This window comes from Bombus impatiens, unplaced genomic scaffold (assembly GCF_000188095.3).
Source record: "Bombus impatiens unplaced genomic scaffold, BIMP_2.2 scf_0129, whole genome shotgun sequence".
Classification (NCBI taxonomy): Eukaryota; Metazoa; Arthropoda; class Insecta; order Hymenoptera; family Apidae; genus Bombus; species Bombus impatiens.
The window spans coordinates 1,432,925-1,457,969 of NT_176548.1; the positions used below are offsets into that span (position 1 = coordinate 1,432,925).

Here is a 25,045-nt window from a genome sequence, read left to right on the forward strand (position 1 = left end):
GAGCCGCTACGTGACCGGAGTGAAGCATCTCTCTCGCTCGAGCCATGAATCTGCAGAGGCCGGGCTACGAGTAAAGCTAGACCCAGTCTAATCGACGCATGGTTCGACGGCGCGTAAAGTTTATACGGCTAACGATTCATCGATTTTTTATCGAGTCGCGAGAGTTCAACCAACAGCTTGATTATCCGTGCCGTTCAGTTTTTATAGAGCCGCTCCATTTACCAGCGTTGCTTCTCGTTGGCATTCCTCGTTCCACTCATGCGCAAACCTCGAACGATTTCCGAATCGTATCATTTGCTATTCAGAACGCAGGCGCGTTCAGTTTCGGCGTTCCAAGAGCCGAGAGTAAATACACGTGCCTGCGAGCGTAGCAACGAATTTAAAACATAGAACGCGTGACTAACTAACGAAACGCGGCAACGGTTACTCGTAAATGATGGAGGAATTTAGGTGGAATCGCGGAAAGCAACGCTAGTTGTTAAAGAGAACGGAGGATGCGCGCAGTGAATGCAGCATCGAAGAGCGATCGTGGGCGTGTGGCTGCGAAGCCTTGGGCCTTCGGTAATGCACGGCGTCGACGCTTTCCGAGTAATATCGAGAGCCAGTTGATTGCTAACCATAACAGTACTGGCGCCCGGTTCAGAAAATAGCGGATCGTCGGATAATACGCGTTACGCGTACCAAAGATGTTGCATTCGGATAAGAGTTTCATTTAGTCCGTAGGGTAACTATATTAGTCTCGTGGCGAGACGTTTCCCTATAGCTTCTGTTAATACGTAGAAATATTTTCGTTACTTGGATCAGTGGAAAAGGGTTACACAGTGAATCAATTTCACAGGTAACCAGCGCGTCGTCAATTAGGATCGTGCGTTCCGCCACGAATATTCTTCGAGCTTTGTTAATTTTACGACAGGGAATCCAGTCGTAAAGTATAGCTCGAGCTCGCTTCTACCGCTGACAGAGAAGGAAAAGGGGCGGCAGGTTTGAACGAACATCGATATAATTTCCGCGACTCTCAGTTCGTCGAAGGAAATGGAATAGTCCATCGTTGGAAGTCACGTTCTGTCCTTAGAATTTTCAGTTCTATTGCATTGGGAAAAATAGGTTAAAAAGGAAAAGGGGCCCGTCGACGCGTTCCTCATCCCTTTTTTCCCGACCTTTGTTGTTCTTTTTTCAGCCACCTAAGAAAGTCAAAGATGGTTCTTCGCTGCCAGACACGGTATCCCAGCATCACCGGTATTCGTGATTCCGAGGTAAAGGAACGCGCGACAAGGTTTCCAACTTAAAATTCTTCCTGCCCTCTTCGTTCTCTTTCTTTCTTTCTCTCTTACCGTTTCTTTCTCCCTTCCTCCCGTTGTATCTCTGCCATGGGTCCTTTCCAGCCTCCTCGTTACACCGAAGCATTTCGACCAGGTAATGTCGAGGAACTCCGTTTTCGTTCGTTCAAAGATCGCCCGAATTTGGATTCAGTGCCAAATAATTGTTGCTAAATACATTCGATCGTAGCGAATTACGGTTGTAGAAAAGGTACGCGATTATAGCGTGACGATCGCTCTTCGAGATTTCGATAACGCGGTTACTCGCGGTTACGCGTATATTGTCCAAACGCTGCTCATAGATTTGAACAGTGTCACGCGTTATTAAGAGCGACGGTTTAAGACAAGTGAGAATTAAGGAAAGCTTGGCGCTTGTACGAGTCTTCGAATTTGACACGACGCTGCATAACAACGGATTCACGGGCTAGGAAACTCGATAAATCGTAAATTCCTTCGGCTGGATAACCCTTCGTCTCGACTTTCCTAGATCTCTCTGTGACTCTCTGTAGCGAACGCTTTTCAAGGAACGTCTTAACGTTCTGAAACCACCAAATAATTTCGGATTAAGCTTCTTAATACCCCTATCGATTTAAAATTATGATGAAAACGATATATATCGGTATTAAAAAGCGGTACCGCGAATAAGCACATACCAGTTCCATTAATATCAAAAACATCCCGGTAACTATCTACCGAACTATTTTCTCGAAATCCGTTTAAAAGTTATTTGCTCGGCATACATTCTCATAACTATGAAAACTGTACTATATGATAACATCATGGTACATACTTCGAGATCGGTATAACAACGATATTCGTCGCAGCGAACACGAATTCTACGAAAGAGATCGCGCGAAATAACGAAATGACTCTCGCAGCGAGAGATCAACGTCTACATTTCTCGTTTCTTTCTCCTCTCGTTATCCGATCTCCTTCCAGGCCTGTCGTACCAGTACACGTTCGTACGTAGTTACGCACACGACTACGTCGTTAGCGCGATCCGTTAAGGAGCCGGTCCATAAATTTGCGATTCGCGAAAATATCTCGGTAAACGGGCAATTAAGATATCGAGAGCGAGAGAAAAGGATAAAAGTGGAGCAGCGATAGGAAGTAGGAAAGGTGGAACGCGTGAGAAAGGAACGACGCGAAGAAGCGAATGTACCAGAAGAAACCTAGAGGATAAGAGGTTGTCTTAGCGGGCAGCCACTAGCTACCAGTCACGAGAACATTGCGCGCCAGACGCTCGTCTAGCTTTAATTACGATGCCGTGTTTCAACGACTTCTCGAAATAGGGAAACGGTGCGACTTCGAGAAGCTACTACATATCGCGGATCGGCGTAAAGTTCTCTCCTCCTCTTTCCACGTGGCTATTTGAATTTATTTCTCGGTCTTCGTCTTGTACATGGTCAGGCTCGCGTGCACTGTCATCCAGTCCTGTGACCCGTTCTCTTCCTCTCTTCGTCCTCTCTTCCGCGTTGGACACTCGTTCCTTCGCTCACTTTCTCCACTTCATCGACTCTTCCCTTTCCTATCTCACCTTCCTCTTTCTTCTCACTGTTTTATCGTGTCTCTTGTTTTGCAACGCGCGAAACAAATCGCTCTCGCGCAGTCGGGAATTCGCGACCTGCGACAACCAGCACGAAAGTAGGACGGTCGGTACCCGCGTACACACCTTGAAAATCTGCATAAAGCTTCGCCCGCCGCTCGATTTTAAAGGCTCTTTCGTCCCATGCGGCCGAACGATTAGATAGATTATCGATAATTAAGTCGCGTGCGTTATACGCAAAGGGGAGCTATAAATTTCCATTTTGTGAGCGTCCTTCATGGACTCTCTATACACTTTAAAAAAAAGGCATAGAACGTGTGCGACGATCACGATCTTTGTCAACAGAGACAGAAGATATGCGCGACGTTCTCGGATCGTTCGATATAAAAGTTCGATTCTAGTTAAGATCATGCCTACCTGGGTCGAGCAATCAAGCGCGATAACACTGGATACAGCGACACCTACCTCGTGCCTTGATCTTCGATCACGAAGCGGCAACGTCCATATCGGCCGGTGACGGTGCGAGTAAAGCAACTTTGTAGTGTCGTCGAGAAAAGAGAAAAGTTGGCCGATGGTAGAAAGATTTCCGGGAAACGCATCCTGTGTTTAGCTGCTAATGCGCTTGGCTCGGCAACAAAGTGACATCGGACGCGTGAGATTAAAAATCGAAGAATCGAACGAGGAAGGAGAGCGACGTCAATCATGACGGATCATACAGCGACGCGGGAATCTCGCGGGGCTTTAAAATGAACCGCATCGAGTCCGTGAGATCAGACGCGAGAATCGCTGGAACGAACTTTATTTCCTTGTGACAGTGCTGGTAGGTCCGACCGGTCTGCGTCGGTGACAGACGTTAAAGTATTAGCCGATTGCGCGTATCCGATGTCCCTCCGAACCAACTTGGAGGTGGTATACAAGAACGAACAGTCGAACGGGCCAGCAGAAAGAGGAAGAGTAGAGGGAGGAGGAGGAGAAGGAGGGGAGGAGGAGGAGAAACGAAGAAAGACCGTTCCTCGAGCCACCCACCAAAAATAAAATCTTCTTTCCCACCCGTATTTTTTCTACTTCTCTCTTGCTCTGCCTCCCGTGTCCCCTCTGGCAACAAGACCCTCTTCCTCGATATCCACCCACAAAAATGCAACGACCGTCATTCCTCAACCACGTACTCGTTCATGGACGGGCCCAGAACCTCTCCGTATCGCGCAGATTCAATGATTCTTGGTCTTGAAAACTCCGCAGAGATAAGTCGAAATCGCGACGACGCTCCACAGTTTCTCGATTTCCCGTCGACCGCGTTTCGCCCGATTACAAACGTCGCTGCTACAAAATGTCGCTGTGAGCACGTGCCCCTGGATGAACGTCGAACATAGCGTGAACCTGTTGGCCGATATAAACAAGATCCGAGGGTCAGGGTAAGGATCAAGTTTACGAAATAAATACCATAAGTTATGCCGATCTGCGAAGAAAGAAACGGCCGCGACTAACAGAGACTAAATTCTACGATTTAATACGATCTGCTAAAGTGTCTCGCGACGTGACCGCGCCCGCTTTTGCACCTTCGAAAATCCCTTCGAAATGCTCGTAAGTCCACGCTGAACCAAGGCTGGGTATATGTACATACCGAGTATTCGACTACTCCACCGATCGGTTCTCTGCGGTTCGGGCATTCTTGACCTTTCGGGTCATCCGGTGACCACCGTCTCGCTCTTCTTCCCCTAAATTATTCGAAGGTAAGTACGGGAATCTGATTCGTACACTGGCGCGCGGCGATTGGAAAATACGTAAGTACGCGAGAAACGTTCCAATGAAATATGCCACCGCTTCTTTTGTCACCGCTTCTCGACCTTTAATATCGACTCTGTTCACGGAATTACGTATACCTACCGTTTCGGGCGAAGGAATTTCTGGATCTCCGAAAGATCATAGAAGATGTCCGGAACGACAACACGGATACCGTTGGTAACAGATTCAACGCAGCAGCGGATATTCGGAGGCGTAGACGATTTTTTGTATTACGACTCTACGCTCCCCTCTCCTTTCGATCCGTTCCTCTGTTTCTCCGTTCCTCTTCTTTCCTCTCCGTTCTTCTCTGCTCTTCAGCGTCCTGGATCTTTTTTTCTCTCTTCCCGTTATACCTGGCCAAAGCCTCGGGCAGGTAACTATTGTGCGCAACAAAGCTACACTTTTCTACCCAATCCCAAGCCTAATGGATAATTAATTTTTGATAAATCGCTCGTTCGTGACTGGCGTCGACGAACGTACTAATTTGTTTTTCGATTTTTCACAAAAGCACACAAACTTTAGCCGGTCCTTTCGATCGTCCTCCTTCGTCTTTCATTCCTCCCGGTTGCGCTCTTTTTATTTAGGACGACAACCTCGAGATTCCAAGACCTTTTTCAAATTCGTCGAGGTACCAGCCTGTCAGGATGCATTAGGATAATACGACGAACGACTGCCATAAACTTGGGAACTCTGGTCGAACGGTAACTATCGTAACCCATGATTTACACAAAATCTTCTTTCCTCTCTTTTCCGCTTCGATACGTCGTCGTTGAGACTCTTAAAGCGAAATAGTGAACAGCGAGTCGGTCGGCAACGACGCGAGAAACGGGTCGCATGCGCAGTGGTGAAAAATCGTGCGCCAGGATACACCGTGTATCGACATTGTAAGGACATGTAGGCGAAAGAGTCGAGAGTTAAGAATTTGCTCGAAGCGCTCGCGTGGCTACCATTTCACTCGGCCGTCTCTTGGTTGCGCAGCGTGCACGCAACGCTACCGCACGCGGAAACTCGCTCGCGGAATCACTACCGTCCGATGATTATTATTGTGCAAACAAGGTACGTACACGCACGTTATTCCGATTGGCCGGTACTTTTCTGCCGAACGTGCATAATTATTCGTATTCTCCTATAATTTTTCCTCCGAGGCACGTACCCTCGACGTTCGGCGATTCGCAGTTTAGATACATGGGTAGATAGAAGCACGGAACATCGCCAACAAATTACAGTCAACGGGGACAAATACAAACGACGATCGGTTTCGTCGGCAAGCAGAGGATTTTTCAATGATCCCAATATCGGTTTTAACCGACGGACTCAAGACCGATGCAAGATTTAAAGCTGCAATTTTACTAGCCTATTATCGGTCAGCGGTCTCTCTGTTTGGCCTCTCTAATCTCCCCTGCCACCTTTCTTTTTTTCTCAAATTCTCTCAACGCCACTCGTGCCATCTCATCCTCTGACTTTACCCTCCCCCTTGATCGGTATACCAACCCTCCTTTTCCTCTTAGTTCCTCTTACGTTTTATCCTCTTTCCTTTGCCACGAGTGACAGCTACGTTACTTCTTCCTCTCCTACCTTTCTACATCTCTTCTACACCTTTCCCTCGGATGCACTCGCTGTATTCGATACGCGTTAACTACATCTGTCTCTAAAAGTAAGTCTACCGCAAACTAAATATATCGCACATCACGTTCGAAACCAAGTTTCCTTTGGACGTGACACGGCGTGACGCAACGTACGAAAGATACGAACGAAGGAGGAATCTATATTTTGTTGAAAATGTACGTGGGAGAAAGGGCGAGTGATAACGTTTGACGCGGATGTTTGGTAGCGCGAGAAAATCGTTGAAATTGGAAAGGCAATTCGCGGACGGCCTACGCGTACGAATTGCCTCTACAACGTTACTTTACACTACCTACTACAGAGGTACATCCCTCTCGAGTTTATTCCTCCAAGCGTTCCGGCTTATTGTTAGAGAGGCAGTAGATCCGCATTAGCGTACTCCTACCGCGGTCGAGAGGGATCCCACTCTCGTCCCCCCCATTCTTGGTCTACTGGTTCCCGTTCCTTTTCTATCCACGTAATCCGGTCCGAGGCGGTCCTCGTTGCTCCAGCAGCAAGCGCGAGAAAAGAACGACGAAGACGGGGAGAGCTCGATGGATAGAAAAAGAGAAAGGAGTTCAGAGTTCTCGCTCGCACTCGCATAGCATCACCGATGCCTGGTATAATTAATACGGGCCCCATGGAATGCCGGTCGCCTCACTCTCTTGGCCCTTATCCCCTCTTTCCTCTTCCCTCTCTCGCCTCTCATTCGTCCTCGCCGCTCATTCCGCCTTCTCCTCTTACTCACTCTCGTCTCCTCTCTTCTCTGCCCCTCGTCTCGTACGCTCCTCTCCGACCCGTACACATCCGACCAGTTTCCATGCTCTCACCTAGGTCCTAGTAGGGACCTGACAACCCCTGGCCAATGCTCGGAACCCTTCCACTTCTCCGATCTGTCTCCTCTTCTCTTCTCTTCTCTTCTCTTCTCCTCTTTTCTCTTCTCGTCTTTCTGGGGACCTCCGCCGAAAAACTCGAAAAGTGGAGCACGCGTAACGACGACTACGAACGCGTCGCGCCGACTACAATAACCAGAGGGGTGGGTCTCTTTTGACAGACCGACTCAAAATATTGCTGCCATATTATCCTGCAGACCTCACAGAAGCGTAAACGTGGCTCGCTTAAAACGTAAACAGAAGCTCTACTCCATTATATCAAATGTTACGAGAAATCCTTTCTAATTCTATGAAAATCGCCTTGACGCATCTCCTTGCGTGCTTTCGAAATTATCATCGTCGCGATATCGAGCAACGGCCGGCCAGGAAGATATCTTCTCACGACGAATCGACGTCAAATTTTGGGCGAAAGAGGAAAGAGGACAGGAGGGGAAAAAGAAATATAGAGAAACGAAGAACAGAAGTCTGGATTGGGCCAGGCGGTTCTCCTTAAAAGGCGGAGCGCCTTTTCTCTTCCCTTGACTTCGTCGTTTCGTAACCAAGCAGCGAGCGAAGGTTCGTTCTTCGTTTAACCGAGCGGCGAGTGCACTTTGCAGGTTGTTACATCTACACGAAAGTTGCCCGCGCTTCGGTTCACCGGTTTCTCGGCAAAATCGTACCAGCGCCACTATTGGAAAAATCCAAGAATCTTTTCGAATCGGTTCGAGCTTCGTCTGTTTCCTAAAAACGCACCTAACCGTCCGGCCAAGCGAAAGATCAATTTGTCGCCACTTTATTTCGCTTTATTTCAAAAGTAGCGATGGGTTACTGCTATCCGCGTCGCGCATCGACTAGAAACGGACGAAGAAAGAAGCGAAGGAGATGTTCTCGTTAGTTAAAATGCATCGGTACGAAGACGCAGGAAGAACGCAACTACCTTTCACTCTTGGGAGTTTCTTTGAGCCAAGGAGCTAATAAAACCGACGTGTTCCTTTAAAGGAAACGAAATCGAAAACGTTACTCTCTTTTTCACGTTCGAAGCAGGCTTAGCTCTTCGTGTTTAGTACGAAATTCGCTTTTACATCTTTCTCCGTTTCTGTCGCTCTTCCCTTTCGATGCGCGTGCCTCTCTGACTCTGGTTCGGTATCCCGGTTTCAATGTTTATTCGTGCCTTGTTCTCGGATCGGTCGCGCCTATCCCTCGTCTCGATGTTTCGTCGGCCGAAATTCAACTTATCGCAGGTCAGTTTGGGAAGAAAGGCAGATCAGGCAAGGTAGTAAGCGAGAAAAAAGGGCAATGGCGAAGAAAAATGGGAGTCGGCTGAGGAGGCGAGAGGCGAAGAATCAGATAGAACAAATAAAAATCGACGACCTGTCGAGGTTAAATTAATTCGTCGAGTCGCAAAGGGAAAGAAGGGGCAAGGGGAGTGTCGACAGGAAAGACTACGGTCTTAGGTAATGCACACGGAGCAAAGTTACCGATAGATAGGAAACTTTGCTTCTCCACGTTCGATCGTTCGACGTACGAGCACGAAAAGAGAAAAAGATCGTCCCGATTTCTTGGAGCTTTCTTTATCCGTCTTCGGACGATAAGCGAGCAAAGTTCGGCGCGAGTTCGAGCGGCGAAAGAGTTTCGGCGGGTCACTTCGCCACCGAAGAATAATCAAGTTGCAAGCGACTGTGCGCAGGTCTTTCGAATTTCTCATGACTCACTATCAGGATCATTATTATGCGTTGCGTCGGCAAACGAGCAGCAGCGCGCGATGCAAAACGAGCGTGGGTGCAAAAAGCTACAAGGGCCGCAGCGTACGTAAAATTAACTTAATTTCCTCCGATGACACGTCAAGACCTTTGCTTCTCTTTTCCAGTGTATTCCAGTTTTCGCGTCGTTCTCCTTGAAAAGCGTTGCACGCGAACAAGGACGTGCCCGATGGTTGCCCCCCAAGTTTTAATTGCTTTAATGTCAGCGACGACGACGACCACATGGCGCTTGGGTCGTTCGTTAAAGTGGATTTCACTGACCTTAAATAGTCGACATTCCTTGACACCTTCGCTTTTTGGTCCGACCAGTTGAAATAGCCAGAGCAGGTCGTAAAATTCGAAGATAATTTCCGTAGGTCTGTCGCTTTTTCCCTGAACAAAAATCTTACCTTTTTTGGCCGCAGCAGTCAAACTAAGAAAGTCAACCATTCGTACCGGAGTCAAAGAACCTTCGTAGAATCTCGGGAACGCGCGGTACGCGTCTCGGCACGAGAACCTAAGTCAGCCTGCTTCGGATGAAAGGATCAAAGCAAACAAGCATAAAATCCTTGTCTTCTAGAAAATACACTCTTGCGATTTAGATCGAGCGACACGGTATGCCAAGAGATGCACAGCGGAGCTGGCGGTGGATAAATTCGGTACCGCTGACAAATGAGTTTGGGCAAGTGCAAGTGAAATGCAGCCGCAAAAAGTTGACTCGACCGTCCGCAGTGGCACGTCGCGCCACTCCGCACCGCGCTCCACGGAATGGAATATGGGCAGTCGACCGGCGTTCTCTCTTTTTCCGATCCACCGTGTCCTCCTCTTTCTTCGCCTCTTTCTCTTCTTCGTCTATTCGTCCATTAGATTCCCACCGCACGGTCCTCATCGACATTATTCACGGCTATGGTTTTTCGGAACGAAAAGAATGGCGCAAGCTGGGATGGATAGCTCGTAGCGCTATGGTTACCTCGCCCTCGAGACTAAAACGTTCCCGCGAACGCAGCTGCGTCTACGCCTAGGGTTCGGTTCGGTCCGAGATTCGTGCAAAACGAGAAAATCCAAGCAATTCTCTTGAATATTAACATCCCTTGAGTAACGCGACGTCTCGTTGGAGAGCGTGAAAAGATAGGAGGTGTGTAACGTAGAGAGAAAAAAGCGCAGAGACGCGATCGAGTAGCTCACGGTCACCAGAGAAAGGAGGAACGAAAGTCGAGCGTGCGAGGAGAATAAAACAATAATTCGTATAGCTCGGACCCTCGCGGGATAATTTATGTCGCTGCGGTAAAATTAACGCGATTAGGCAGAGCGTGGTAAGCGGACGGCCTGTTGAATGCAGCGTACATCCCATTCGGGATCGGCGGCTAAGACTGTATGATAAATAACACGGGGCCCATATGTTACATGCCGTGTACAAACGAAACACATGTGCGGATCGTAAAGGAGAAAATCCCGATGTCGGACGGGTTAGAGAGAAAGGGAGGAAAAGAGAAGGGGCGAGGAGGGTGATAGGGGGGCCGATGTGAGTAACGAATATCTGATAGCGAATCCTCGGCATTTCCAACGTATTCCTCGGGTCTGGAGAACGAATGCGGGCCTCTCTCGACAACGCGGGGTCCCCCGCACGTTCGCCAACCGATGTCACGGTATTCTTACCCACGCACTCGTCCCTGATCACTAGCGCTACGCTCCTGAAGCGTGCTTCGAGTATCCTCCAACGTACCCCGTCAAAAACTTTCCAATTTCTCCTCCAATCTCCTCGAAATCGCAGTCTCTCGGAGCTTAGTGTCTCACGCTGCATCGCGTCGTTAACGCGGGAGGAAAGAATCGATCGATCGAAATTCGCGGATGCGTTTGCTTTTCCCTGTACTTTCGCTTGCTCGTTGACTTGATCGATGACGGATGATTTCTATTAACGCGAGTAACCGCAGTTCGCAGCTTCTTAGAGCCGTATGAGAAGGGAACGTAAAGGGACAAGAAGATCGAAAACGACCGCTAACTTAGTCGGTCGAGCTACCGCTGAGTATTAATAATTCATACTTCAATGTCAACACCGTTTTTAATTCTCGTATCTCCCCCCATAATTTCGGGTTAACGTTTCACTTTTATCGAGCAGCTTTTACATCGCACGGTTTTATATACCGCAAAGTATTATAACGTCAAAAGCGTGTAATCAAATTTCGAAGCCTGGCGACGTGAAAAAATGGAATCTCGTTTTTATCTCACACGGCCGAATTTTCGCCAGACGAATTCGAAGGTGCGTGCACCAGAATATTTATTTTCCCCTATCACCGGTATCGTTCGGTACGCTTTTTTTTTTCACGGAAGATTATCTCGGTTGTCTCGTTTCCAGCGATGTTCTTTACGGGAAAATTAACGCGTAAGTTCGGAAGCGATAAGAATTTTGAAAAAAGCCAGGTCGGAGAAGCACGAATTCGAAGAAACACGTGCCATAATGAAGTATTCCTTTCGTCAGCATTTGGTTACGGGGCGTCGGCGGCAGTACGGCGGCGGTGTTGTTCACATTCGAGGCCGTACGCGCGATGCAACGAGCGGGAAAGAGACAAGGAGAGAAAGGTGGACAGGCCGAGTGACTTTCAGTTCGGGTTACACGAGTTGGAAACGGTATGCGCGTAGCTGCTTCATTCACGCGACGCACACTCTCGCCTCTCGCATCGGCAATCGAGAATCGACGACAAGAACGCGCTCAACGACTACGAGACAGAATCGCGCGTTCGGAATCCTTTCGAAATTCCAGCGTCCCTGCAATCTTTCATCGAAGTTTTGCCAACTACGTGAAAAACGAAACGCCTTGCTACTACTGTAATTAGTATATACATGTAATAATTAGAATTACTACATATTATCGGTGGATAGTGGCATTGACCGATCTCCTATAACGGGACAAATCCACACACGGGATACGTAAATACGCTCTGACACCGTAACGATTTATGTACAGGAAGATTCTTCCGAGCGAGTAATTCCGAATTTTTCCAGGAATTTCGAAGGAAAGAAGCTGTGCAGCAGCTCTAAGGCAATCTACTTCTGACCACTCGTTTCAGAGGACTGTGTCCGAGTAACGGAGGGTCGAGTTACACCTTGACCACACAATGACTGTTGTTGGCTGTTGGTTGCTCCCCGCCACGAGAAGCGTGTGACTTAAGGCCATCGATCCGAGATATAATCGAGAAGGAGCAACGATCCTAGAGAAAGCGGCGCGTTCGCGCGGATGTTTCGGAGAAAAATATTTTAATAACAACTAACGATCCAGCCCCATTCCACGGGTTCTAGTTTCCTTGAAAGGGTTTTTTCAACATACCGAGAATACCGAATCGCGTGCCGTTACGCGCGCACACGCGACACTACTCGCGACGTATTATTGAAAACTATTTAAATAAAAATATCGTTTCGAAAGGGGTACTACCAGTTGCTTACCCGTCTTACCGGTTTACAAATACTGACGCGCGTCAAGTTTGATCGAACCGCGAATATTATGCGTGACGTATATGGTGTTCAATATATACGCACGCACGGATACATACTCAAAGGAGGTGACGTACACGCGCGGACATCGTGAACCAAGTCCGCTACAAAGTGTACATCGAGCGACAGGTGGTCCCTCGATCCCTTCTTCTCCAAAGATTTTGCCGAGCTTGTTCCTTCACCATAAAATTCCTCGTGTCGAACAAAGGGAGCAAAGGGACGGACGAAGACAAAGAGGGAAAGTACGACGCAACAACGGCAGCACGGAACTATGTCTGAAAATTGGCTGGCTAATCCTTCGATTCTCTCGAAACGGTAAACGGTATCCCGCGCGTATCAAGATAATGTTCAGACAGGCGTAACAGGAAAGCATCGAAGAATAGCGGAGAGAGATGGCTCGCGATACATGCCTAAAATCAAGGAAGCCATGGGAAGAGAGAGAATGCCGCGAACATCGCCAGTTGCATTCCGACCTCTTGCAGAAACTGTATTCACGTTGCCAATATTACGGCCGGCAGCATCCACTGTCGGATCACTTTGAAAACTTCCTGGTTCTAAGCGTTCGTTCGCCCCGCATCGGGATCATACTTTCCCGATGTTTCCGATCGGCCGAATCGAAAATCATACACTTGCTTCCAACATTTTTCGTATTTTTCATTAGATTTCAACGAACCGCAGGCATTCGGCGTTTGAGCGATGCAGCCGCGATGCGATCGTAGCTCATGACGCATATAAGCCACGCGCGCACCTTATAAATCACAAGAATGTCGTATTACGTGTAACACGCTTTCGAGCCACGTCCTTCCAATTGTAATGGCGCGCGTGCTTATTCCAAAGATACGAATGCCATTTACATTGTGCGCAACTATCGCAACTTCGCCTACGAGAAGCTAACAGATCGTGGCAGATACGAGAGTGTGCGTGTGTAGATTAAACCGATTCCCGGGAAGGTATATAAGCTAACCAACCACCTGCTGTTAGTCTGATGCCCCTCACGACGTATCTTTCTCTCCATACCACTTTCTTTTATTCTCTTTTCTACTGCACTTCCCTCCTCTTTCCGCTTCTCCTCCTCGCCGATCCATCGACTCTTCCTTCTATTCAAACGTATTACGGCATCGCGCGCGCGCGCACGCGTGGTTTCTCATCCGGCGAATGGATCAGAGCTACATAGTTATGCAAGTCGAAAATTCTTTCAGGGACGCAGCAAGGTCGTTCAAACGACCCGCTCGACGATAATATCCGAATTGACCCCTTACGCAACCATATAAAATGTTTTTTATATTATGACCAAAGACCGACTCGAAAGTTATCTCACGACAAATCCCATGATTCGTAGAAAGGCGACGATACAAAATGCGAAGGTCGAACTTCGTTATCTCGATAATGACGAGTTACGCATTTTCAATAACAGCGATAAATATCGCAATTCGATATTTTTATACTGCTTAACTGGAACGATAGCAGTAGATAGTCGGACGGTGAGAAAAGGGGAAGAAAGGCAAAAGAAAAGGAACGAACGCGACCTATGAAATAACGTAGAACGAGAGGGCAAAAGCGTTGAATTAGCTACCGCTGGGTCTACCATATTTTTCTTTCTGTTTGGCTCAGACCGCTGAACCGTTCAATTACAGAGAGCAAGAAAGAGAAAGAGAGAGAGAGAGAGATCCAAGGATGATGCAACGTAATAACGCGACGCGGCACTTCGATTTTACCGAATTAATTAGAAGCAGGTGGCTAATCGATCGTTACCTTGTTCGACATTACCAGCTTTCGTGGTAGATCGCCGGTCGATAAGAAGAGAAAGGAAAACGAGTAAGCGGAATGAAATCGGACAGACGAACGTACAGGGGAGGAACTCGTTCGATCGAGCGCACCTAAGGATGAACGCGATCGAGTGGACTGACCTCCATGATAACTTTTCGACGATATCTCTCTTTCTCCGGAGCGGAAACCTCCAATGCCTGCAGTGGCCGGGGAACGCGGAAATGCATCGGTTCGCTAAGAGTAAGCGGTCAACGGTATATAGGCGGCCGTTGATTGAACGTCCACTTAATTAAAAGTCGACCTCGCCCCTGGCATTCGTTTCATCGCCGATTAGTTGCTCGTTTTTGTTTACCGAGACAGAGAACAACCGATTATCAACGCACCCTCTCGCACCTTTCTCGCACCCTCTCTCCAACGAGATCTTCGGACGAAACTCCCTCGGTTTTCGTCTTTTCGAGACAACGTTCGAACAGCGGCGCGGAATATCGCGACTCGAACCAAGACGCATCCTGGTGATTGATTCGCGAGCAGCAGAGATCGGCGATGACTGGCTCGACTAACATTAAGCCTGCTGCTCTTCGTTCTCCTCACTCGGAAATTTATCTGACTGTTAAATTTATTACGGCAAACCAATTACAACACACACACACACACACACACACATGTACACATAAATACGACTGGGACGCGCGTTACGTGATCGATAATTCACCGGTTATTCGTTATCGAGCGAATATAAATTTGCCAAGAAACGAAAAAAAACCGGCTCCCGATGTTTCTAGTTAGCCGATCCAGGACGATCGGTGTATCGTCAGGCTCGAATCGAGACTGCGAATGCTCGCACGGTATCTCGTTGATTGGTAATCGTTCTAATTAAAAGTGTACCTCCGGAGCTGCGCGTTGTCCTCGTTTGCACTTGGTTCGCCTACCCAGCGATTTGAATCGTTCAAAGTGGTCACGGTATTCTGGTTGTTCTATCGGGCTACTAACGACATAATCAGAACGCCTTAGGCGCTTATAAATTAGCCATACCGAGTTCCTGGATTACCCTTTTCATCGGCTGGAAAGCTTCTTACATCTACCGCGGGTATGATCGACAAAATCCGTTAATGCATGCGCCTATATGCCGTTGTCCGCTAATACGACGCTTCGCTCCCCGCTGCTTTAATCGAATCTGCTCGAATCCAAGTGAATGGCCACGTTGCATGTACTTACACAGCGTACGATTCAACGCGTGAGAGTGAACAACGAATATTTTATATCATTTTATATTATTCATACGGGAAATAAAATAAGCCGTTTGGCACATAAGATAATAAAGTAGGGAAAGGTATTAACACATATATATATGAGATATAAGAATAAAAATAAGTTAAAGTATACGTTCCAGCGAGTGTTTCAGGCAGTTTTCAGTGTTTAAGGTTTGCCTAAATAGATCTGTCTTTGCATGAAACGAGTCGATACCATCTAGCATACGATTAAAACAATTAAATTAACTACGAGTTGTACGATGTTGATTAGTGTGGAACAAATTATTATTTCCAAAACATTCTAAAGGAGCATTAAGAGAGAACTGTCGAATGATATTAGAACGGGAAATAATGTTACTTGACTATTTTACTCAGTCGAATTTTCGAATTCAAATATTACTCTCTTTTTGCTAGGAGTCGATAGTTCAAGTTATTGAGAATTTCGTCACTCTTATGAAAGAATAACGGCATAGGTCTAACATCATGTCTGGCCGTTAGTCTAAAGAATTTCTGCTGGAATTTTTTCTACGTCATTTATGTGCGAAAAACAACAACGGCGAAATCAAATGAGACAAGCATATTTTAAAATCGGTCTGACCAGTTGACAGTATAAAGTCTAGAGTAGAGTATAGATCCTAAGAGTATTAATATCGCAAAAATATGTGGAAACACTATAAATAAGATTGAAAGATTTATAATCACGGGAGATTAATACTCTTATAATGTGCCATAAATGTCAAATTAGATGTAAAGATAATGTCTGGGTCCTTAAAACTGCTTAGAGTGGATAAAGAAATAACATTTATAGCGTAGTTATATTTGTGACCATTTTTCTTACGACTATTCCAAGTATGTACGAGATACAGTGGTCACGAATGACGCGATTTTGAATAACGTCGAATTGCTGCTAGCTATTTTACGCAAGAAAGGAGGCAAATCGCGTGGTGTAGTAAACGCGAATGAGAAGATACTCGCGTACGGAAGGGAAAGGCTCGCAAATCGATCATATATTACAAGTAACAGAGACTCGATCTCGAAGTAGATACATAGTACAAACGATTCCAGGAAACGTAGTAGACACGTTACGCTATAATTATCTAGCGTGAAAGTAAATTCATAAGCCATTACGCGTACGCCGATAAAGCGAAGAATTCGCGACTCGACACCAACGTCTGGCGAGAAAATAAAAAGTTTCATGCGTATTCACTCGGTAGCCGGCAGACCGATACAGACCTGTTTTCGCATAACCAACGGCGCATTCATGTCGGACGCGAATGTGAATTAATAAACAATTAACTTGTCAGCTGCTCCTTAGACTTATAGAATCTAATAAAATGAACCGCTCGCTCCGACGTTAACACGCGGAAACGTTTGTCCGTTTTGGACAAAATGACGCGGCTACAAGAACGAACGATGTCGAAGTTCGATCGTGATATGGCCAAAAATCGATCGTCGCGTCGCTCGTATGAAATATCTACCAGATAAGTGGATACTTGGGTTACATTCAGAGAATTTCCCAGGGTTTTGGCGTGTCCGTCGCGTACGTGAACCTTTTTCGCGTCGGCTCTGTATCCGGACGTCGTTCGAAAGAATCGATAAGGCGAGTTATCGAAGATCGTATCGATGGAACGGCGTAACGACGAATTTCCGTGGAAGGGAAGCGATGATTAAAAAAGTCGGAGAAGAAGGAGGCAAGGAAGGCGGCAAGAGAGATGATTGGTGCAGAGTGAGAAGAGAGGCGCGGATCCTATCGGAAAGTAATTACCGGGCCGGTCGTGCGGTCGTAATTAATCAAATTCCGCGTAGGGATGACGCGACGAAAACGAATCGGCCTCAGGCCAGGAGAATCCATTAGCGAAACACGCGTGTCTCGTGTGTATTATTTCGCGCAGCTACACGCTCCAAGAAGCGAACCATCGAACGAACAAACGAACCAGCGTACCAACGAATCGACCAAAGAACGAACCAACCAACCAACCAACCACCAACAACCTATCGAACGCGTAGTTGCTGCTGCATTAGCCCGACATTACCTTCCACGTGACGCACGATCCTTCGATGTTGCACCTTACCCGACTAATTGTGCGAGCCACTCTCCCGTTCAGCAGGAGAACCGTGACGGATCGGCGGGTCAATCGAGGTCGTCACTCGGCCTATCTCACCGACTGCCTCCTCCGCCGCCAATTTACGCTCTCGCTTTCCTACGAATTTTCTCAAGCCTTTTCAAACACGGAAGAATTATCAAGCGACCGCTTATCTACAGTCTCGACTCGTTAATCCTTCGTACCCTGCGACTCTGTCCACGAAACCTAGTGCCTTTTAACCGCGACAGCTTTTCTACCTTTTCCTTCGCGATGCATTCGACTTTAAACGCGAAACGCCGATCCAACGAAGAAAATATCTAGGACAGGCATACTTGCGAGTAAAATTACGCGTTCTATCACCCATCAATGGTAAATTTAAACCAAGATCAATTAAACATCGTTTTTACCCCTGTCATGACATTCCACGTATAATTCGCTAACTTTATAGGTTAACATCGATCGACTAGCACACAAGCTAGCACGATTCTATCGCACAGAGAAAACTGTCGCCTCGCGAAAGAAACGTGTATAGCATGCATACGCACACTTTTCCAATGTTGCTGGCAGTCGCGTGAACGAGTTGTCTCTCCGTCTCCATCTCTGAACAGTGAGTCGAGCGCGTGTGCACTTTCCCGGTGCAACGGTCGCACCAAGTGCATTGGAAAGTGCGGCTCGCACGCTCGTCCCCCTCCCCTCCTTCCCCTTTTTCACGTTTGGTTACCTGGCTTATAGCTGGCACCGATCTGCCTACCGAACGTTCGCTTTCTCTCCGGACGCCTTGATGCATATACCTACAAGTATATACGCACTTATACTCGACTTCCCTTTCGTCTCGTGCTCGTTTCTCCATCGTTTCGTTAATCGTGGAAGAAACGTGACCGACAGCCTGCGGCTTTCCGATCGAGGCCGACCGATCGATCGGATTTCTCGTTCGAACGCGGGGATCACGAAAATTCGACCGGTCGACAAATCGTAATCGCACGTGAAAAAAAAGGAAAAATTGGCTCCGCGCGAAGACATTCAGAGGAGTTTTAAAAGAAAAAAATTATGATAACGATCCCCGAGTAAAGTTCAATCAGCCGTTCCTTCTACGCTCAGCAAAGTTGTATGTTCGCCGTACACGCTTTGGCATGCAGCACGAAATCCAAGGTACAGAATCGTCGTCGCCGATATCGCTCTCTGAATCGACAATCAAAAGCTGCGTGTGCAGTTATGCGCCACGAACCAACGCGTACCACCTCCATCGAGCACGATAGTTCCGAGGGAAAAACCAGTCATCGTCGGAGAAAGCAACATTTCTCGCGACTGTAAAACGCCACGCGATAGCGTCTTATTGAATCATTTTTAGCCGGTTGAACGTTACAACAGGTATCGCGCCGTATTATCGCGTCGTCCTGTAGAGACTTCGAGAAACGCGTGAAAACGCAAGTAACAGATCAGTTTAACGAAAATCCTCGAATCGATGAAAAATTGCGAGACGCTTACGCGATGCGCGATATCCACCGAAAGAGAGATAAGGAAGATACGTCGACGGTAAAAACAGTGGTGTCGTATCCGATAAATCGCGTGGGTAAACAACGCTGACAGGATCGCATTTGAGGAATCTGAAAACGAACAAGGCGACGATTTTACCTGTGAGCAACGTACGATGTCCTACGATCGAAAAAACACACGAGCAACTAGAGTATCAAAGGGCACGTGCATGGTACATACATACACACATACACACATACATACGTACATACGGAGAAGCCGATGCAGACTCGCGATGGGGAATTCGTCATCGTATTCATCGGTATGCGACTTGCACTTTGTAGCCGTTCTTGTTAAGCTACAAAACACCGTAAGGCAGCTTCTGCGAGAATCTGTTTGCTCGATGGAAACCGCGAGGACAAACGGTCGCGCGCGATCGTCTCGTAGCTCACCACCCACTAACAGAGGAAGAGAACGTTGAGTAATCCAGGAACATACGAGAAACTTGATAACCAACATGCTCGTTTCTCCGAGCTCGTTCCATTCGCAGCTACGAGAAAATAACTACGATTCCTCGTACGATGTCCTAGCGATCTCGTTTCCCATTGTCACACGATTACCCACGATTCCCGTTCTTCTTCCCGATCGATTCCCGATCTCGTCCTCCGCATAGATTCTCGCTCGTTACCACGCCGACGACTTTCTAACGTCCTGAAGCTACGCGATCCGCGAAGCTAACCATCGTGTTTTCATTCGGTGAGAGGTAAAGCATTTTCTCGACGACTCCGATCTCTATTATTCCAGAAACGGAGTCGAAGAATGGCACGCAGAGAAAACCTTGGTGGCACAATTACGCGCCGGTTACGCAATTTCACGAGTCGTGAGATGGGACAAAAATCGAAAGCGAAGAAAATGCGTGACGAGGGACGAACGATGGCGGAAAGATATCCAGCGTATTTGCTAGTCGCGAGTACGCGTGACACCAGATTCGTATAGCGTAGATCAAGGGGAAACGTTCTCGTGCATGGCGTCCACGGTGCGGCGCGGCGTCGCTTCGGCCAGTGAAACGGCAATTAAAAAAGCGAGAAAAAGGAAGAAGCACGCTTATGATTGGATACAATCCTAAACGACGAGGAATAAAAGGAGCAAAAGAGAAGAACCGTGTGGTTGTTCATAGCGCGGCGAAGTAGAAGCGCTCGGAGTATAGAACCGCGATCGCAATGTAGCGCGATGCGAGAGCGAGAGCAGCCGCGCGCGGTGGCTGCACCGACCGGTGCACGCGAATGCATATACATATATCTCTGCCTCGTCGTTGCACTCGGGAATGCGGTCTATAGCGCGTAGGATCGAGAGCGGACGAGCGAGCAGAGCGCGGCCAGAGAAACAAGAAGAAAGACGACGACGTCGGACAGAGAGACGAGGAAAGAGCGAGAAGAGCCGGCGGACGAGGACGATGGAGTGCGCGGGCGCGGACACAAACGCGAAACATTCTGAGGCGAAGAAAAGAGAAGAGAAGAGAAGTGAAAAGAAGAGAAGGAGACAGAGGAGAGCGTGCACGGCAGTCGTAAACGGCAACAATTGCTGCGGGCGTTGCCACTCGAAAGCTCGAGTGCCTAATGCCAGATGTCAGACGGTGGTTAGAGTCATTACGGTCATCACTTTGTACCGCGATACACGATGTATACCGGCTGACCGATGCACCGTCGTCGTGCGCGCATCTTTTACCTCTAGAAACGCGATCCATCCGCCGATGCAACTTGGCCATCTTCCCGATCGCCCTATCCTAACTTCCCCTTTACAGACCAGTCGTGCCGTTTCCGTTCACCCATCGATCCTCCAAGTCGCGTGGCTCTCTCTCGCCCACGAAAAATATCGAAACGCGGTACAACGGTATAATCCTGCTGACCAGTATTTCCCTTCTCGTCCGTCCTTGAAAAAAAAGGCTGGACGCAAAGTCGGACAAAAGGATCCGCGGTTTAATGATCCTCGGTTGCCAGTTAGGACGGATAATGGAAGGCTTGCAGGAAGATGAATCGGACCCGTGACCTGCCACGTAGTATAGAAAGACGGATACTCGGCCGATGGATGCGAATAGTTTCGCGCACGAACGCGCACGGTCTCTCATACGAGCGTAGCGCCTATTTACGCGCGTGCAAACGCAAGCGGAGAAAGGGCCAAGCTCGCCGAACCGATACGGTGGAATCCAACAGTTCAGAATCTTAGCGGGGCGCTAATAGTATCGAGACAATTTAAACGGAGAGAGGAGAATCGTTCCTCTCTCCGTTGGGGAAGACGAACGGAAAGGGGTGAATTGCGTGTGGGAAACGCGAATGGATTCGATTCGCGGCATCGGTGGGGTTCTTTCGAAACCCGTTTTCGAGTTACATAGGGAGAACGTACATACGCATATACATATGTATGTATGTATGTATGTATGTCTGGTCTCTCCTCGCTGTTCGAACCGAGTAGAGAAACAAGACAAACATCGGATAGAGAGGAAAGGTGAAACATGCGAGGTTACGAGAAGGAACAAACGAGAGAAAAGAAGGCGAAGAACCAAAGGGGTGGAGCTGGTACGAAAGGGGATGGAGCGAAAAGAAGCGGCCGGTTCGGGTTCGAAAGACGGGTGGGAGAGGCCGACGAAAAATCTATAATTATAATAATTACAGTTGAGCGGGCAACAATTATAAATCATCATTGAACTAGGCAACGAAACACCGATAAAATATATATCGTACGAAAGTTTGGAGCAGACGTTAAGATTGGGTCGCGGTGCGTGCACGTGTATCCGGCCGCCTACCGAATACGTCCGTGTACACTGTACAGTAGTGTACACGCGGTCTACCACCCAATTGAAAAACGTAGTAGTTTATTCCTCTCAATTTCCATCGGCATTCGGCATTTGGTGCACACCGGCATGAGCATTCACCGCTTCCCCCTCGAATGCGGATGACAATCCAATTGAAGAAAAAAGAAGGCACTAGTTTCGCTCAGTCAGATGGACAGTCGCTTGTGAGAGGGAGGAGATCGAGGGAAGGATTTTTCTCCTCTTTTTATTCCCTTTCTCTTCCCTTGTCGCCGCAATGCCGTAGCTTCCTGCCCTTCTTTATCGCTCCCATTCCTCCGTTTCTCTGTCGTTCGTGTTTCTCGTATCCACACGACCAACACGGATCATGAACGTTATGAACGACAGACGCTTCGTCGCAGCACCAACAGCGGCACCGGTAACGATTATCTCGCCGCGGTCTTGCGAATCTCGAAGCGTTGCAAATGCGATCGCCCGAGTTTATCGCGTAAAGAGTCGTCACGTTCGGTGTTTGACGCGTAAAATTTGCAGTAGAACGTAGGAGATTTCGATCGAGCGGAAAGAATGGCTCGGTTGTCTGCAGCGATCCTTGGTTAGACAAACCGCAGAAGCGCGTAACAATTTCGTTATCTTAAGCGAACGAAAATATAGATATAGTATTACTGTCAACGATTACGCCAAATGTAAGACGATCGTCCTTAAAAAGGATCAACAGATAAGGCGCGCGCTCGCGTCCGTGCCCGCCCTCGACCTCTCGTGAGCGACCAAGCGCGTAATCCGTTTCGTGGCCACGGCACGTCGTCGATTCGTCTTAAATTTCAGAAATGCACGACGAGCTCGCACCTCGCGAATGCCCGATAGCCCGAGCTAGTTTGCCTGCATCGAGGGTCTAGAACTGGATCGTTTCTCGGTTGTTTGGAGCGCGCACGCGTGTTACGCCAGCTTCGAAGATCGGTAATTGCACACCGTGCAGGTATACCGATCGCGAAGACGCTCTGCTCGTAAAGCAACCTCGGTGTCGAGAGCAACTTGTTCTTGGCCTAACACCGCTTCGGGGAAGAGCATCTCGCCGCTGCCACAAAGAAAACTCTCGCAACAGGTTTCCCTGCGCAAGTGGAACGCGTCCCTGGCACGTGTGTTCTCCGAGCGTTCGCCATTGCCAGCAGCCACTACTAGCTGCTACTAGCCGCTACTAGAATCGTCGAGCAACGCGTACTTTTCGAGCTCTCTCTCGATATTCGTACAATACGCTAGCCTTTTCTCATTCATCTTCTCACGTTTCCTCGTCGTGCTGGTACGCATATTCTTTGTGTGGCTCACAGTGGCAAACGCACAATAGAACGCGCGTCGCATGCCAATAAACGTGCACGCGGGTTTATTTCGGTTCCGTGCCATCGTCCGACAGTTTGGAACCGCGAACCGTCGATCACGATAGCGCCCACGCAAGCGTCCAGCGTCGAACGAAGAACATCGATCGATCGCGTGTCGTCGAGAATATTTTCTATCCGATATACACGGTTCCCTGCTAATTGCTAGAGGGCGACGGAGAAAACCTTTCATGCGCGACGCGATTCCAATTACGAGTTTCCCAGTGTAAAGCGAATACGTGGCTCGCGGCGCGACCAGTGCCCTTTCGGCCGATTCGCACATTTACCAGAAACCTTTTGCAACATAGTGGCAGCTTCGCGCCGAGAAGCAACTTTACGCAAAACGTTCAGTCGATTTGTGCAACGATTAAACAACACACGAACCTATTGGGAATCGTGTGGCTTTCACCGATCAGAGACACGTTGTGCCATTCGACGCTATCGATTCGCGCGGTATGTTTCGCGCAGGAATTCGTCGTCGATCGGTGTCGACGCGATGACAGATCAATTATCCTGCCGAACGATCAACGGTGCATACTACGTAAGTAAATATACGGCGGTACTTACGATATCGCCGAAGGTTACGTAACGCGATGCGATTCGTGCAAACGAACGAACAAAGAGGATTGTCTTACCTTGAGAAAGCAGGAGCCAACGGGCATATCCTCCGATACGGTCGCGTTATACAGCGGCTTCTCGAAGATGGGCTCGTTGTCGTTGAGGTCATGGACGGTAACGCGCACTGTCGCGCTGCTACTTAACGGCGGACGACCCGAGTCGGTGGCGATCACTACTAAAATCGGCGCAGGGTCGGCTTCGCAGTCAACGTGAGTCCGCGTTGATATCAAACCGGACGTTTCGTCGATAACGAACCACGTGGAATTGAGAAGAGAATACTTGATGGCGGAGTTGGCACCTTCGTCGAGATCCGTGGCCGTTACCTTCAGAACCGGAGTACCCGGTTCCGAGGCCTCCAACAGATGGGCTTCGTATCTTTCCCGGCCGAATTTCGGAGCGTTGTCATTCACGTCCGTGACGACAAGACGAAAAGTTCGAACGGCTCGCAACGGAGGTGTTCCCGCGTCGGTCGCTTCCACAGAGAGATCGTAAACGGGCTTTTCCTCACGGTCGAGCGGCCTCTCGACCACCACCAAGTATATAATGTTGTCTCTGGTAGCCAGGCCAAAGTGTCCCTCGCCGCCGGTCAACGTGACGGTAGCGTTCGAATATTCGGTCCTCGAATCCGGATCGCTGACCGATATCCTAGCGACGAATTCACCCGGCTGGGCGCTCTCGCTGATTTTCGGTGTCGCATCATCTGACAGGAAGATCACAGTAATAGCGGGTTGATTGTCGTTCACGTCGGTCACGCGAACCGAGAGAAACGCGCTCGCCTCGAGAGGCTGGGCGCCGCGATCACGAGCAACGATCACTAGCTCGTGTCGCTCCTTCGATTCGAAATCTAACGCCTTGTTCACGTAAACCATGCCAGTCTCTGGGTCGATACGAAACATCTCCTCGCGATCCGATTGTCGCCGATTAATCGAATACTCTATGCGGCCGTTGTCACCAGCGTCGCTGTCTGTCGCGTTCACCGCGAGTACCGGCGTCCCGACGGTCGCATTCTCCGCAATGCTGGCGACGTACCTCGTCTGATTGAAAATCGGCGGATTGTCATTTACGTCCTGTACCGTCACGTTCACGTGTAGCCTCGAGCGAAGCGGCGGAGCGCCACCATCCAACGCCTCTATCACCAGATGATACCGAGAGCGAGCCTCGCGATCCAACGACCCGGAGTTTTGCAGATCCAAGTAGAGAACGCCATCGCGACCTCGATGTTGGGACAGCCTGAACGCATCCGCGTAATTTCCGGAGACGATCTCGTAGCGTTGCGTCGAGTATTGGCCGAGATCGGGGTCCTTGGCAGGCGGCAGGGCGCGTTTCGCGTCGCGAGG

General features: G+C 48.6%; 2 protein-coding genes across 2 annotated transcripts in view; both read right to left on the reverse strand.

Moving 5' to 3' along the window:
* The window catches only part of LOC100749750 (protein dachsous), a 229,991-nt gene extending 204,952 nt beyond the window's left edge, over positions 1-25,039 (reverse strand). The window contains exon 1 of the mRNA XM_033318889.1: positions 23,726-25,039. Within this exon, the coding sequence (XP_033174780.1) occupies positions 23,726-24,604 (879 nt within the window). The 5' untranslated portion in view covers positions 24,605-25,039. The remainder of the gene's footprint in view (positions 1-23,725) is intronic.
* Positions 24,630-25,045, reverse strand: part of LOC117151249 (protein dachsous-like) — a 957-nt gene continuing 541 nt past the window's right edge. The window contains exons 3-4 of the mRNA XM_033318869.1: positions 24,738-24,938; positions 24,630-24,642 (exon numbers count right to left, since the gene is read on the reverse strand). Of these exons, the coding sequence (XP_033174760.1) occupies positions 24,630-24,642; positions 24,738-24,938 (214 nt within the window). The remainder of the gene's footprint in view (positions 24,643-24,737; positions 24,939-25,045) is intronic.